This window comes from Trachymyrmex cornetzi, unplaced genomic scaffold, assembly GCF_001594075.2.
Source record: "Trachymyrmex cornetzi isolate Tcor2-1 unplaced genomic scaffold, Tcor1.1 scaffold392, whole genome shotgun sequence".
In the NCBI taxonomy this organism is placed as follows: domain Eukaryota; kingdom Metazoa; phylum Arthropoda; class Insecta; order Hymenoptera; family Formicidae; genus Trachymyrmex; species Trachymyrmex cornetzi.
Genome location: NW_017298663.1, coordinates 694,424 through 711,152, shown reverse-complemented (window position 1 = coordinate 711,152; position 16,729 = coordinate 694,424). Strand labels below are relative to the sequence as shown.

The 16,729-nt window shown below is 31.3% G+C and overlaps 2 protein-coding genes and 1 long non-coding RNA gene across 7 annotated transcripts in view; 2 read left to right on the top strand and 1 right to left on the bottom strand.

The window, feature by feature from the left end:
- The window catches only part of LOC108764098 (zinc finger protein 3 homolog), a 12,792-nt gene extending 12,256 nt beyond the window's left edge, over positions 1–536 (top strand). The window contains exon 12 of the mRNA XM_018512132.1: positions 317–536. Coding sequence (XP_018367634.1) covers positions 317–502 — 186 coding nt within the window. The 3' untranslated portion in view covers positions 503–536. The remainder of the gene's footprint in view (positions 1–316) is intronic.
- The window catches only part of LOC108764101 (uncharacterized), a 22,283-nt gene extending 9,265 nt beyond the window's left edge, over positions 1–13,018 (bottom strand). Inside the window, exon 1 of the long non-coding RNA XR_001940254.1 lies at positions 12,963–13,018. This is a non-coding gene — a long non-coding RNA (uncharacterized LOC108764101). The remainder of the gene's footprint in view (positions 1–12,962) is intronic.
- Mo25 (calcium binding protein Mo25) lies at positions 6,634–16,729 on the top strand. 5 transcript variants are annotated; one of them, XM_018512139.1, is made up of 8 exons: positions 6,634–7,380; positions 10,559–10,672; positions 10,736–10,903; positions 11,872–11,990; positions 12,073–12,241; positions 12,436–12,600; positions 15,396–15,500; positions 15,865–16,729. In XM_018512139.1, exons 2-8 carry the CDS (start codon positions 10,580–10,582, stop codon positions 16,045–16,047), a joined length of 1,002 nt encoding a protein of 333 aa, XP_018367641.1. In that variant the 5' UTR covers positions 6,634–7,380; positions 10,559–10,579; the 3' UTR covers positions 16,048–16,729. The 5 variants fall into 5 exon arrangements, with proteins under 5 accessions (XP_018367641.1, XP_018367636.1, XP_018367638.1 ...); XM_018512134.1 differs by having other exon boundaries at positions 10,559–10,681; positions 15,865–16,047; XM_018512136.1 differs by lacking the exon at positions 6,634–7,380 and adding an exon at positions 7,439–7,770 and having other exon boundaries at positions 10,559–10,681; positions 15,865–16,047.

Below are 16,729 nucleotides of genomic sequence, written 5' to 3'. Positions count from 1 at the left end.
CTGTTAATATTGATAATCTAGAGAATATTGACACATCTTATAAGACATCAAAGGACATCTTAAAATTCATGTATGTCTAAGAAAGGTACATAAGACGTCTTATAGATATCTTGAGGACATCTCTATGACATGATGTTTGAAACACATCTTGATGACATCTTTAGGACGTCTTATGTCCGTATTTTAGATATATTGTTCTCAAGGTAATATCTTGATTTGGTAGTACACTTGGTTCTCACAGTTTCGGTAATTGTAATGATATATCTACAGCTATATTCGATAATATTAATAAAATACTTTAACGCTATTTTTATAGGATGAGAATACCGATGCTACGACCGTTGCGACGATTAATCAACTTGAGAATATTGACCAGGCTGGATTGCCGGATGGTGGACAAGCAATCGAATTCATGACCCAGGATGGGCAGAAGGTTCGCGTCTTAACATCGTATCCTATCGATCCGATTCAGCTAGCTTCAGAATACCTAACTATTGTGTAACGAAAGAAAAATTAATAAATGCGTTCGTAATCAATGCTGTCTCTTTTGTGAATATTTTAACTATCGAGTCATTAGAAATTTATATATATATATATATAGAGATTTATAATAGCAAAAAACTTCAAGAGATTATTTGATATCTTCATTCTAACACGATCGTGTTAAATATAATCTTGCTACCTGTAACTTTTCTATTGGATTAATGGTGCAGTTTATTCGAAATTAGAGCGGAGCTTAATACGTCTAAGCACAAAATCTTTTAAATCGTTAGAGATATAAATGCGATAACATTTAAAAATCGAAAACAGTGTATACAAGATAATTATTATCATAACTGTTAATTATTCCATTAACCATTTTCACCAACTTTTACTGATAGCCCAATGATAATTGATTTCTTATATAGTGATATAATATTAATATATCATTCTTTATAAAAAATCAATTATCATTTAGGTATTCATTTACATCGTTATTCATTTTAATCTTAACAGATAAATATTTTGAAAAATACGAAAGATAAACGAAAACCGTTTCAGACATAAATGGAACGGTTTTGAGGAGAACCTATCTTTATAGTCACGTTATTTTTTTCTAGGAGTGCCAAAAAGATATGAATGTCACCTCCAGTTTTTTAAATGGAATTGTATGATGTTTATATATATGATTTTTCTAATTATTTTGCGTGTGAAACTATTAAGGTAAAGTATAAAAAAACCAATACTTTATGAGATATTTAATATTTCATATGAATATATGCCAGAATAAAGTATTAAAAAAATCGTAAACTGGTAAATCTCGTAAATTGATTTTTTTTTATTTCACTATCTTAATACTTTTATATGCGGAATAATTGGAGGAATAATATTATGTAAAAAAATCATATAATTTCATTTTAATAACTGTAGATGCTCTTTGTATCTTTTTGGCATCTCCATCTAGAAAGAAATAACATTTTTTTGCATCTTTTATATTTTTCGAAATATGTTTCTGTTAAGATCAAAATATATCACCCCATATATTAATAATAGATTATATTATTATTATAAGAATTTGATACAATGTGTACAAATTTATATGTTAGCATTTATAGCACCATATGAACTTAGATTTATCGAAGCATGTGCTGGTGCATGCGTGCGTACGTGTGTGCTTGTGTGCCTATACACACGTTTAGTTATACAAGATATTGTCCTCAGGAAATTTACAACATACTCAAAAGAATGAGAGATCTGTTCGAACATTTTTAATTTTAAATATCTCGTATTCTTTCTAAAGTCAGGTTTTAACTTTTCTGAATGCTACTTAATTTAAATAAGTAATTATAAAGTTAGATTAGTATTTATAAAATTATTTTAATTTTTAGTAAACCTTTACATTAGGGGACATCTCTTCGATGACTTTGACCTTGACATAAAGGTGAAGGTACTGATGAACTTTTCCTTATAAATTAATCAGCGGTCTCTTATAGTTTCTAAGATATTTAGATCTTTGCCTTACTAAATGACTCGCTCCTGTCAAGAGAAATAAAAATAGGACGCCTCTGAAACAGGGGGAAAAGTGGAGTGAAATTCGTTTCGCGTGGAAGTCGCACGTTCCTAAGCAGGAGAGGGGGAGGTGGGATGAGGATCTTTTCGCGTGGAAGTCGCGCGCTCTTAAGCAGGAAAGGGGGAAGAGGTGAAATGGAAGTTGCTCGCCCCTAAACAGGAGGGAGGTGGGGTGAAAGTCGCTTCGCGTGGAAAGTCGTGCAATACACCAAAAATAATAAATTTTGGAAATGAGTTTTATGTAAATTAATAAGAATTACTAGTTATGGACTCTCGAAATTAAAATAATATAAGAAATTAGGCAAATGAGAGTTCGGTGCAGTACTTCATGCACAATAAATGATTATATGTATATATAAATTATATTCTTGACTTGTTGTACACTCGTTCAAGTAAAGAATATAATTTATATATACATATAATAATTTATTGTGCATCAAGTATCGCACCGAATTCTCATTTGCCTAATTTCCTATATTATTTTATGTAAATATATCTCGAAAATTATAAGAGACCGCCGATTAATTTACAAGGAAAAGTTGATCAGTACCCTCACTTCTATAACATATATCCAGAGAATGAAAGTAACTCGTTTCGTAACGAAGTTACAGTTACAAGTTACTTTTTTGGTAACTTTACTAGTAACTGTGTTACTTTTTTTCTTTGGAAACTGTAACGGTAACGAAGTTACATTTTTTTGGTAACGCGGTAATGAATTTTACAATTATTTTTATCGTTACTTTGCATATGATTAGACACGATACGACATAAGCCACTTACACTGTAAAAAAAATTTCGTAAATTTACACATACAATAAATGTAAAATAGATTACATGATTAGTTCTGTAAATATAAAAAATCATGCAATTTTACAGAAATTATGTAATTCTACAAAAATTATGTAAATTTATTTTTATTATGTAAATATGTCTTATTTTATATTGAAAATTATGTAAATAGCAGGATATTTTGAATATTTTCTGTAATTATCCAAATTTTAGTAATATTACGTAATATAAAAGAAATTTTTCGAGTATTGTTAAATGTATAATAATATATAGTGCGAAATATACTGTCATATTATCGTTCCTATAGCTACACATACACGTTGTAATTGTGTTTCCACAATCTGCTTAGTTCAAAACCAAGAAATTATTTTTATTTGCATATTGCAAATTTACAAACGTGTGGACGTTTACAACTATTATAGTGGATATGAAAATTATCCAGCATAATAGTTGTAATTTTATACAATTTTTTACAATGCGCTTGAGACTAGAGAAGCCTCTAGGCCCGTCCGCTGTGATTATTGGTCGTCGATTTAAAAAAAAGTAACGGAAAAGTAACGAAAAGTTACTTTCTCAAGTAACGGTAACTGTAACGAGTTACTTTTAAAAATCGGTAACTAGTAACTTGTTACTTTTCCTACTCGATAACGAGTAACTGTAACTTGTTACTTTTAAAAAGTAACTTTCCATTCCCTGCATATATCAAGGTCAAGGTCATCGAAGAGATGTCTCCTAATATAAAAGAATACCGAATTTTTATATTGCAAGAGGTATTTATTACGAGTGATTCATTTGACCACGTTGCGATTGACCATCAGCCGCTGGTTAAACGAGTCCTTTTCATTTATTACAAGCATTTTGAGACGACATTGTCGAACATGCATTACTTAAAACAAAAGTTATTCAATTTTGCTTTAAATTTGTTGCTACTTTCCAAAAACATTATATACATCATTGTACATATGTATCAGTCATCATAATATTATATATGTTGTGTAACATGTATTTTTGCTATACATGTTACTAGGGTAACTGTCCCAATTACTGTGCCCGTCCTTATTAGTGTGCTTTTGTATATTTCGATAAGTCATAAAGAAAACTAGCACAAATAAATAAGAAAAAATATTTTTTCTTGTTAAGTTAAATTGTTAATGCTACGATACCGAAGATAATATTTTATTTTTTGAGTATTAAAGTATTTTAAATATTTTTCAAAAGATATGAGGAATTTATGTGAATCCAATAATACGTACTGCAAGATTTTAAGCTTGTCCCTATTAATGTGCCCTGTATTGGAGTTGAAAACGTTGTGTTATAAGTGTACATTGAAATAAATATAATCGAAATAATGATTTATGTAATATTAACCTAAACAATTAGCTTAAATTTATTACCTGTTTTAGTAACTATACGTTAAAATGAATCAAATGTAGATAGACACACAAATTGGGGGCACATTAATAGGGCCATCGTCGCTTGAAGGACTCAATAGGGACAAAAACATGTTTTTTATTTTTGTCAAAAATATCATAAAGTATTAACATTTTTTAAATTAAAGAAATATTAGAAGAAAAAGAAATAGTTGAAAAACCGATATTGATTACAAGCAGATAAAATTAAAGCTACAATATTTAATAATTAATTCAGTAATAAGCAAGTTGGCTAAAAGGCAAATTAATAGGGACAGTTACCCTAATATGTTTATAAATTCGCGGGTTAAATTAGTTTACCTTATGTGTACATATAGTCTAATGTTAGATATACTATCTTATAACGTAGATAATGTAGTTTTTTTATATTCAGCCACGTTAATGTAAATTGTGTTGATTTATTACATATTTAACAACGTTGTATATATGATATTAGAGAAGAAAGAACATTTAAATTTATACAAAAAAGATGCTCCCCGAAAACTCTCTTCTTGTTTTGTAATCAAGCTTCTGAATAAATTTTAACTGTCTTCAACAGGTTTTTTCTATTGAATTATTTCTATTGAGCCATGTTCAAATGTGAATCTTATATGAATAGGTGATGTTATATTGATTAAACGCAGTCGAAGAAATAAATGAAATTATGAACATGTTTTTTAGTTTAATACGGATTTATTTGCTGTAAAAGTTTAATGCATAAAAGTGTACAAAGGGTACAGGGTATCTATGAAACTTTATCCCCAAGATGGAAAGTAAAAAGTGAAAATTCTTCAATGCTTAATCTGATTCTGGCCTAAAGTTAGCGGCACCCAACCGTACCCAATGTGTACTTTAAATCGTGGGAAGGATCCGTTTGCCTACAATCCCGATTGCACACACCACTCATATCAGCTGGTGCCTAGTAATTTTTCACTGCTTTACCAATGAGAATATTTTATTTTTAAATTGGCCAATTAGCGACGCATGTGTGCAACATGCAATGTGTGCAATCGGAGCCTTCCCTAAATCATGTGGAGTGATCCCGATTGATCACGGCTCGATTGGATACCACCAATCACACCGACCGGTGCTTAGGAGCTTTGTAGTTTCAAGCGCTGTGAATGGCTCGTGTCCAATTGAGCCGTGTCCAACTGGGTGCCACCCAATCATGTACTATGTATCACTGAACTATATATACACTGGAATGGGCATCGAGGAAAATTCGTGGCCGCAATTAAGCAATCGCCATTTTGGGTGGGTCAAATATTTGAGCGAATCAGAAGCGTTCGCGCACGCGTTGCGATCGATGTATCGATAGATGTACTATCCATGTATAGAAATCTATATGGACATGAATGGTATATAAACAAAAATAATATCACTTTAATTTTATTTGTACATTCAATAAAATAACTTTAATAACACTTCAAATCTTACATCGTTAACACATATGCAGGAAATGACATATTTAATAAAAAATGTTTACCTATGAAATGAAATACCCTTTTTACTTTCCTGCCCACACCCAGGCACACAGCACCTAATGTTGATGCTTTGTATAGACAGTCACGCGATTTTATAATCCTTCACAGCCCTTCTACAATAAGCCGCAAGTCAGAAGTTCTAAGCGATCTTAAGTCATAATCGGTGAAGTTGGCCAATAGCCAACTTGAACGACTTGGTTAAGACTGGTTAAGACTTCTGACGTTCTGACTTGCGGTTTAAGCGGGGAGCATAGACTCTTGCATAACGCATAACACGTAATGCATAAGAATATGTACCAATCGAAGTTCTCCATTTCTTTCCCTTCCATGTAATAGAGAACTCTGGTTGGTTCAATTTCTTATGCCTCATGTGTTATGCATTATGAAAGAATCTGTACTCCCCGCTTAATTATTGTAGAAGGCCTATCAAATATAATCTCACACACGATAATCTTGTTGACATATGCGTCTTACGTATACTGTACGTTTTTTCAGTAAATTTTGAAACATAAGGGTGACTGTTACCAACGCCGATTAACTTAATCGACGATTAACTCAATCAGCATAATTAGGTCTGTCGCGTTACATAAAATCCCCTAATATTTTTGCACTTAAAATGAGATAGATACATATTTTGCTTTAAAAAGAGAGAAAGCGAAGATGTCTAGTGCCAAAAGTGCAAGCAACGCGAACAGACCTTATAATAGAAATATCTACAACAAGATTTAAGCCTTAAGTCATATAAGAAATGGGCGAATCACAGTCACTTATTCTTCTCGGATTCGACTGTAATTGGTCAATTTCTTGTGGCTTAAGGCTTAAAACACCTATTGTAGATCCGGACTTATGCAAGAGTCTGTGCTCCCCGCTTTATTAGGTCTAATATGACGGATTATTGCGCTACTTTTATCAATATAGAGCTTAAGCCGCGAATGGCCGCGACTCGTGAGCAATCCATCTGACCATAGTGCAACACAACGAAGTATCGGACAGTACCGGATTTGTCCATGCTTACGTCGATCAATATTGATCTCCGACGCTCGTCTTGCTAGACTCCACGCACGTTTAAAGGGGACGATCAATCGCATTAACAAACTTGACCAAAGTTGCTTGATCGTAGACAGGTCACACGCCACACGCACTCGCGCCTGGGTGATTGCCAAAACATCTTGGCGGTCGTTGTAATCTCGTGACTCATCCCGAACATATATACATACGACCATACATCCAACGCGTGACATATCGCTCCTGCTTCATTAAAGTGGATAGGGTCAACGCGATGCTACAAATGCTTTAAAGCAATTTTTGATTTGTCAATTTGTAAAATTCTTTTTTCTAATTGGTCTACCAAACGCTTTAAAGCATTTGTGGTGAGATTTTGACCGCAGCCAGTGTCACACGTTTAAGAAAATTCGCTAATAAAAAGTCAAGTAAAGACGGATAGAAACGTTTGTCGTGTGTATCCCATTGTGCATCGTGCGCGCACATAGAGAATAGAAGTCTGATGTGACACGAACAATAGGCAAACATCCGTAAGCAGCTGTTGCTCTCGCTATCGTCGCAGCCAGGGCCAGCACACACGTTTGTATGCGTACATCGAGCCGTGAGCGAGGCGCTTCGGAACACTCTGCTCGGACCTCTTTTGCATGGTAAGCGGATGATTAGGTTAGAATCCACCAACTACCATTAACCTCCGTTAACCTCGCTCTTGCGACAACCGACAAATATCATTGATGTTTCGTTATCGGTTTCGTCATTGATTGCTAGTTGTCAACCGATCGCGATCTTATTGCTGCTCTCGTGAGCAGTAAGTGCATCTTCGTTTCTTCTTGAAGTTCGAGACAACCTCGTTCTCGTCTCTTGGTTTTGCTTGGTCATTCTGGTCAGGTGACGCTCGATGGACAACTCTTGAGGTTAGATTGTCTCGGCGCAGATGACCTTTCTCTCCTTCGCGGCTTCTCATTCTGTCGCGCTCCTTTCCTGCAGTCTCCCAGAACTCGAGAAGAAAATTTCGCTATTGTCGTTTCTATTGTGACTGGGTACCAATGAAGTTCTATTAAAACTAAGTATTAAAATTCTATACAAACTAACAATAACATTATTTCAATATTATAATTAATTAACACTTGACGATATAAATATGATACATTATTTGTAAGCATGGTATTTTGATTCTTTGGCCAGTATTCATAGTCTCGGTTTTTATTTTAAGACCGTCTTAAGTAATGTCTTAAGTCGCTAATGCAGCCTTCTAATTGGTTCATGTTATTTTAAGACTATACTTAAGACTGCCTTAAATATAAGATCCGACTATGAATACCGGCCTTTAAGTTAAGAAATCTAAGAAGCTGTTGAGAAGAAGAACATTGTTTTTACGTAACAGTTATATTATTGAATAGGAAATTACAACATTAATATTATATTATTATTATTTGGTGTTTACTATATAGGTACATTGTCAGAACATTATAACATTGATATAATGTTATGTTAATTTGGGTTCAGTGGAACGACTACAAGTTCGAGAACCACTTGAATTATGTAGAAATCCAAAAGGTAAACATACTTATGTCATGTATGATAGCTAGTAGTCAGTTCTTATATTTAAGACTGGCTTAAGTACAGTGTTGAGATATCAATTCAATATTTTATGAGGAATCAGTTGTATTCTTATCAATCCTTGCTAATATTCATAGTTGGTACTTATTTCAAGATCTCTTAAGGGATCTTATGTAATATTTTAAGATACTAATCCTTAATACACACTTTTTGGTCATTCAATTTATGTCCTGTGCATTTCTTTTCTTTGAAATATTAAGAGCACCTGGTCAAATACTGGTCTCTTCTATTTCTAAAAAAGTTTGGCATCTATAGAACAAATTTTGTGTGTTATCAGCTTTGATTCGTGATTATTTAACTAGAATAATTTCGAAGTTCATCTCTGGATCACAAATGATCATCCATCGTGTGTACAGAGGCTGTATTCTAAAATTCATTGCCAGTGCTGAAAATGTATAGTATACGTAACATAAATTGTAGATTTTCAGCACTGGCAGTGCATTTCGGAACATAGTCAGAATGTACATTTTTCGTTACTAACCCTTAATAAACAATAATTTTTGGCACTCTTGTGTTAAATATTGTCTGTAATGTTGTAAAGAACATTTGCCTAATCATAATATTTTTTTAACACAACAATAATAAAATGCATTGTTTAAAACGTAAATGTAATATATCCTCAATTTTTGTTATAGCCGTTCATACATATTAAAAAAACATCATTTTCAGGTTACTAAATAATTAAATTTTTTGACAGTCGACATTTGAACTATTTTTTCTTTTATAGGTTGAAATGTCAACTTTAAGATATTGTGTGAAACATATTTTTCCTTTAAACATTTTTTTTGTTTTACATTTTTATATAAAAAAGTGCATTTTTCTCATTTTGTTAACTATATTTAGTTGTAATAATTTATATACAATTTGTTATAAATATATAACTTTACAAATACAAATCTAAAGATGTCAAAATATACATAAAAATTGCTTAATAAATTTTTGTATACTTGTAAAAGTAATGAAAATTAATCCAGGACACAAAAGACTCATCTTGTGTAATAAAGGTGCTAAAAACTAAGGTGTGTACTAAGGTTAATGATTAGTATATATCTTAAAACTATATTTAATTCTTCGGAGCTGATGTGATCAGTGTTAGACTCTTCTCGGTTATATGCTTTCAGAGCTAATGGTAGTCCACTATTCTGACTATTTAGTGATTGTTTGGCTAACAAAGATTTTGATGAGCAAAAATAATTCTCTGTGAAGTAATGTTAAGATAAAAAATACATTATATTTGAATTTACTATTAATTCTTGTATCTATTGTAGCAATTGTCATTTTACATAAAAATGTCAAAAAATTCAATTTTCTTTGTACGTGCCAAAGGGTTTGCGGGTTATCGCCATATCATGATTCATTGCTAATTTCATTTTGTGAACCATGCCGTTCTTTTCATCAGGACGAGGATGCACTGATACTAATACTGATGTATATATCAATACGCTCCTCGTCCTGATGAAAAGTGAATGGCAAAGTTCACAAAACGTTGGCATTAGCAATGGATCACGACACGGCGATAATCCGCAAACTCTTTGGCACATACAAAGAAAATAGAATTTTTTGACATTTTTATATAAATTGACAATTGCGCAAATTTTTTGGCATATTCGAAGAAAATACCCGTGAAAGCCTCAAAAATATTATCAATTTTTTTTGTGTTATATTTGAATTATTCTTATTAAAACTAAATTTATTCTTTTTTATATATTCATTCTTTTTTGTTTAAGTTATGTCATTTTGAAATTAATTAATGACTTTTAATCAACATGTATTAAATATGAATAGTTTTCACGGATCCAATGTCAGTAATTGTTACAGATTTTGATGTTAGCTCCAAAGGATTAACATGCTCTGTTTAAAAATCGATGACAAATTCCATTCCTTGATGCTATGTCATGCAAAGCTGCAATAATGTAGCTGTACTCGATATTTTGGTTTATGTTTTTCATAATATACACTTTATTGTAAAGATATGAATGAACTTGCATTTATATCATTTGAGTGTATATGTTTATGTATCTCATTCTGTATTATTTTGACTGTGTGGCGACATACCATTTCAAGTCTATCATATAATACTTGGTTTTTATCATATTTAATATGAATAATAGTCATAATAGCGTTTTTCTAACATCATGAACATTTCTTAAGGATATTCTCCAGTGGAGAATAATAAAAGATATGTCTATTTTTTTTATGTTTCATAAGGTGCATACATTCTAAGAAAACATGCCTCTGTTTGGAAAGTCTCAAAAGAGTCCAGCAGAAGTTGTGAAGGCCCTCAAGGAGGCGGTAAATGCATTGGAACGCGGCGACAAGAAGGTAGAGAAGGTATGTTGTTGCGGATACACATTGGTTTCTACGATGAAATACATCCCCTTTTAGGCGCAAGAAGATGTAAGCAAGAATCTAGTGCACATCAAAAACATGTTATATGGCACGGCCGAAACAGAGCCACAGGCAGACATCGTGGTGGCACAGCTGGCGCAGGAATTGTATAACAGCAATCTACTACTTCTGCTTGTGCAAAATTTAAGTCGCATCGACTTTGAGGTACGCTGTCAATATACGTGAAAAAGATCCAAACAAATCAAATGAATATTTTTTGTGGCAGATAGAAAGATGTATGTATGCGAAGTTGTTACTAAATGTTAGAATATTTATTAGAGCGCGGCATTAAAGTGCATGCCCAAGGTGTAACAGAAACTCTAATTTTTAAGTAATATTTAATATTATTCAAGTTTTAAGACACATCCCACATTTACTATAATAACAACATAACTCAGAAATTATTGAAAATTATTGAATTAAAAAATTAAACGTAAAAAAAGTAAAAACCTATTTTAAAATACATATTTTACAATCTTCCACAATTAGTTATTATATCAAAACTGGAATTTAAAATTAATATTACAAACAATATTAAGAATCTTTATTTTAGACCGCATATGTGAGAAACAATCAATACTAGAAATTTAAAATGCCTATTACGGTCGAAGCTGGATCTTCATTGCTTTAAATAATTCAATCTAGAATTACTAATATACACTATATATGTACTTGCATATATATTATATTATAGTCTTTTCAAACTGCGCGCCGAATTGTTTTTCCGGACTATAAACGCACAATTAAAACTACTTTAATAATCGCGAATTAAATTGACAAGCAATTTAATAATTTAATGCTATCATTAAGCATCATATTATAAAGATATTATATATATGGTATATATGCAAGTACATATATAGTGTATTAGTAATTTTAGATTGAATTATTTAAAGCAATGAAGATCCAGCTTCGACCGTAATAGATATTTTAAATTTCTAGTATTAATATTATAAAATTTTTATGATTCAAAACATTCAAACTTTGTTTTTAGAGTTGAGTTATAGCAAATTAGCGAATAATATTTAAATATTTAATAAAATATAATTTACAGCTTTGTGTCCTTTTATTTAAATTGTTAGCGCTAGTTATTAACGATTGTCATGAATTTAATCTTTCTGTTTCTAATTAAGGGAAAGAAGGATGTCGCACAAGTCTTCAATAACATTTTGCGGAGGCAAATTGGAACTAGATCACCCACCGTAGAATACATATGTACCAAACCTGAAATTCTTTTTACACTTATGTCTGGGTAAGTCTCTTTTTTCCTTTATGCTATGTCAATAGAATAATAAAAATATGTTACTATTATTGAATGCACTTTTGTCTTGCAGTTATGAACACCAAGACATTGCACTCAACTGTGGCACAATGTTACGAGAGTGCGCAAGATATGAAGCCTTGGCCAAAATCATGATCTATTCGGATGACTTTTATAATTTTTTCAGATATGTTGAGGTTTCTACGTTCGATATCGCATCTGACGCTTTCTCTACGTTTAAAGTACGTTATGTTCTACAATGTGAACAAGAAGCATGTGATTTTACTTTGTTTATTTACATTTATTATTTACAATTTATTTTGTTCTTTTACTAAAAATATTTAAATATTTACAAAAAAAAACCGTTGTAGTTGCTATATATGTATTAATATTATGTTGTGTTTAATGTAATTAAGTGATTCATAATTTTATCCAGGAATTACTCACGAGGCACAAAATACTAAGCGCCGAATTTTTAGAGATACATTACGATAAAGTTTTTTCACACTATCAGAGGTTACTCAATTCAGAAAACTATGTAACACGACGACAGAGTTTAAAACTGTTGGGCGAGCTATTACTTGATAGACACAATTTTACAGTAAGTATCTGGCTTTGTCTTAAGCGATATCATTTATATAATTATACAAAAAAAGGAATTTTTAAACATATCTTTAATAGTATTTTCTCTTGGGATACACTGGGTGCAGCTTTGCACCGCACCAGTTGCATATATGCGCTACATTCAGCCACACTACACTAGAGTGGTGCACACCATGGTGTACACTACATCATTATTACGCTAAAACTCTGTTCCCGCTTGACTTCCATTTTCTAAATTTTAAACGTCACACTGGCTTTACACTGTCCCTTTGAGACGGTGTAGCAAAATCTCACTTCGTGCATAAAATTTGCACTACACCGTAGCCACGGAAACACAGTATACTGAATGAGTTTGCTTACCACCAGCCATGGAAACACGGTACACTGTCTGAGTGTTGCACTAGAGGGCGATAGTGCAGCCAAGAGAAAACGCTAGAATAGTATAAAATAATTTCTTTTTTACACATAAATATTCAGTCGCTGGAAGTATTACCAAATAATATACTAAGTATTATGCTTCACCTGTTTAATAAATATAGATAGTATATTTTTTTCTAAAGAAGGAATATACAGGATGTCTGGTACATTTTGACAAAGCGTTCGTGTATAAATAAAGCAGACTAAACTAAGTCAAAAAGTCCTTTACCATTTTACAATTTTCGCAATAGTTAACAAGATACTAATTACTAAAAATCGCTAAATTTTGGTCTTAAATAATTTTTTGTTCAATTACTATCAACCTTACAGAAAAACAGCAAGGGACAAAAATTGTTTATTTTCTTCTCATAAAGTTCTGAGAATTTTTTCAGAATTTTTTAGAATTTTTTAATACTATTTTTTAAATATTATTTTATAAAAATAAAAAAATGTACTAAAATCTTGATAAAAAATTCTGAAAAAATTAAAGTTTTATGAGAAGAAAATAAACAATTTTTATTTTTCTGTAAAGTTGATAGTATTTGAGAAAAAAATTATTGAAAACCAAAATTCGGCAGTTTTTAGTAATTAATATTTTGTTTTAACTATTGTGAAAATTGCAAAATGTAGAGGACATTTCGACTCAGTTTAGTTCGCTCTATCTACACACGAGCGCTTGTCAAAACTTACCGGACATCCTGTATACATTTTGTCGGCACACGCTTCTCGATAAATAGTCAATATATAAAATATTAATAAAACCAAAAATTTAAGAAATAAGCAATAATTTGTTCAAACAAAAATTCTTAATCCCCTAGCTCGCCATTGTTATTTTTGATGATCTTCTCTTGACCATGCTACATCTCTGAATTGAATGTATATTTTTTAGCCGTGTGAAATCTATACCTTAAAATCAAACTCAAAAGATATATAGCTCAAAAGATTTTTATTGGAAAAATTTGCAAAAAATGGCTGTTTTTGCAATTATATATATATATATAGTATAATATAGTATAATATATATATATATATATATAGTATAATATATATAGTAATTCAGATTGAATTATTTAAGCATTAAAAATCTAGCTTTGACCGTTATGGTCATTACTTCTGTTTCTTATTGTTGATTTTCAAATGTACAATCCAGCAAAATTCTTAATTTTTTTTTATTCTACAATTTCATGTATTTATGGTAAATGTTAAGTTTAGCCCTCCTCACGTCCAATCTTGATGAAACCAGATTTATTTGACGGATCTTTACATAAAACGGTAAATGTTAAATTTAGCTTCCCCTCACATTCATTATTTTTATTCAACCCGAAATCCGGTAAACATATATTTAATAAAAAATGAAAGGGCACCCAGAACACCGAAAACGAATTAACCACACGCGGGTTCCCTCGTTGAACTTTCGTGCTACTACTCTCACGTTGAGAGTAACGTAAAAAAAATTGTCTGCAGGCTTATCCTATCTATGGATAATTAAAGTGTTTCCATCATATCTAATATTACACCGGCACATACGATATTTAGCACAAAATACAAGGTCTCTATAGAAAATTCATTCTAATTATGACAATTGTTTGCGTTCGGAGTACAAGAGTCTTAATATAATCTCGGTCTTTATACGAAAATTTTTAAATGTAAATCGGTAGTGATAATTTTATTACACTGATGATGACCTGATGTAAAAAGGTCGAAACATTTGTATGTATTTATAATTGTTATTCCACAATAAACATATAATATTGTATAGCATGAACAACAAGCTTGACTTCTTAGCCTTTTTACGTTTTGATAATTTAAAGTTTTTTCCTCAAGCTGGGTTCTACGTCTTTAAATTATTGTTCGAATGACTACAAATATGGTATATACGCATGTATACACACACATATAGTATATATATATATATATATATATATATAAATAATTCTTTAATACTTATAATTCACATTGAATTAAAAATCCAGCTTAGACCATTGTAGACATTTAATTTCTATTAATTGTGTTCTCACATCACATGTACAGTTTAAAATAAGATTTATCAAATTATATTAGAAAAAAGTTATAGCAATGTGTGAAAAATCGCATAGGATACATTGTATCTTAGGATGGCGAGCTAGGGTTAAGATATATCATTTGTGTACTTATATTTTGTCAAAAGTATTGTTAGTAGAATAATCAAGTTGCTTACTATCGATAATTAGAAATATATTGCGATATCTATAGTAATAAGAATACAAGTAGAAATTTTTGTCTGCACTTCCTGACGACTTGAAATCTTAATGCTTCTTTCATTACATTTGTGAGAAACTTGTGACAGATAGTAACAATCTGTTATTAAAATTAGTTCTCATGTTAAAATTGTTATAGGTTATGACACGATATATATCAAATCCAGATAATTTAAAATTGATGATGAACATGCTGAAGGAAAAGTCTCGCAATATACAGTTTGAGGCTTTTCATGTTTTCAAGGTATGGTAACGCTCAATATTAACTTGAATTTTCAATTCGCAATTAATATTAAATTCGTATGTTTAATTTTTCAATACTTGATACATTGCAGTATAAAATTCATTTTTTTCTCAAGTTTAAGTAGTCATTAAAAAATACGTAAAAATTGATTTTACGTAGATTTTACGAAAAAGAGTAAATTAAAACGAATTTCATTCCTTCGAAACCAAAACGTATGATTATTTGAGTTATACAAGTATAAATTATTAACACTAATGTCGTTAAACTAAATAAAAATAACTAATTTTATTAAGTCTGCGCATTGAGTTCTGTGCAGACTCCTACGGCCCTATTGTTTTTATTCATCCCTTCTGATTGTGTCTAGGTATTTGTGGCGAATCCCAACAAACCAAAACCTATTCTAGACATATTGCTCCGCAATCAGGAGAAGCTGATAGAGTTCCTGACGCGCTTCCACACGGATCGTTCTGAAGACGAGCAGTTCAACGATGAGAAGGCGTATCTGATTAAGCAGATCAAAGAACTTAAGTCTGTACATGATAATTAAGTCAAGGAAATACAATTATTGCTACCGCTACGACTAACTACCATCATTGAGTGTTTTCCAGCAATGTTTACACAGTGACACTGTGTAACACAGGGTGCGCTTTCATGCTTTTCAATTGTGACACAAACGTACAACTAAGATACTGTGTTCGACTGTGTCAATTTATATCACTTCATTTAAATATCAAATTTTTGTATTTCATTACTATTTAGTTTCCTAGGAGTAATATTTCAATAAGAGGTGTTGTACTAAGTTTAAGATTATATTCGGACGTAGGTGATATGAAATTTTTTTCTTTATTTCATTCTGGTGGTGAAATAAAAAAGCTAAGCAATGGCTGCGTTCAGCAGAGAAAATTAATCAGTTTTAGCGCTGAATGATTTTTTAATATGATTGGTTCTTGTTTTAGTTTTTCGCTGAATCTAAGTGTAGAAATCAATCATATTAAAGAATCACTAAGCACTGATTAGTTTCCTCTGTTGAACGAAACCAATGTTTCAGTTATAACTCGACACTCTGTATTACTATGTCATACAGTGTATAATTGTGTTTCATTGCTAGAAAGCACTCATTACTAGAATCTACTGCTGCTGTTGCTAATTACGGTTTTATCACCATTATATAATTATAATTCTTCATCATCATCACCACCATCATCATCATCATCATCATCATCATCATC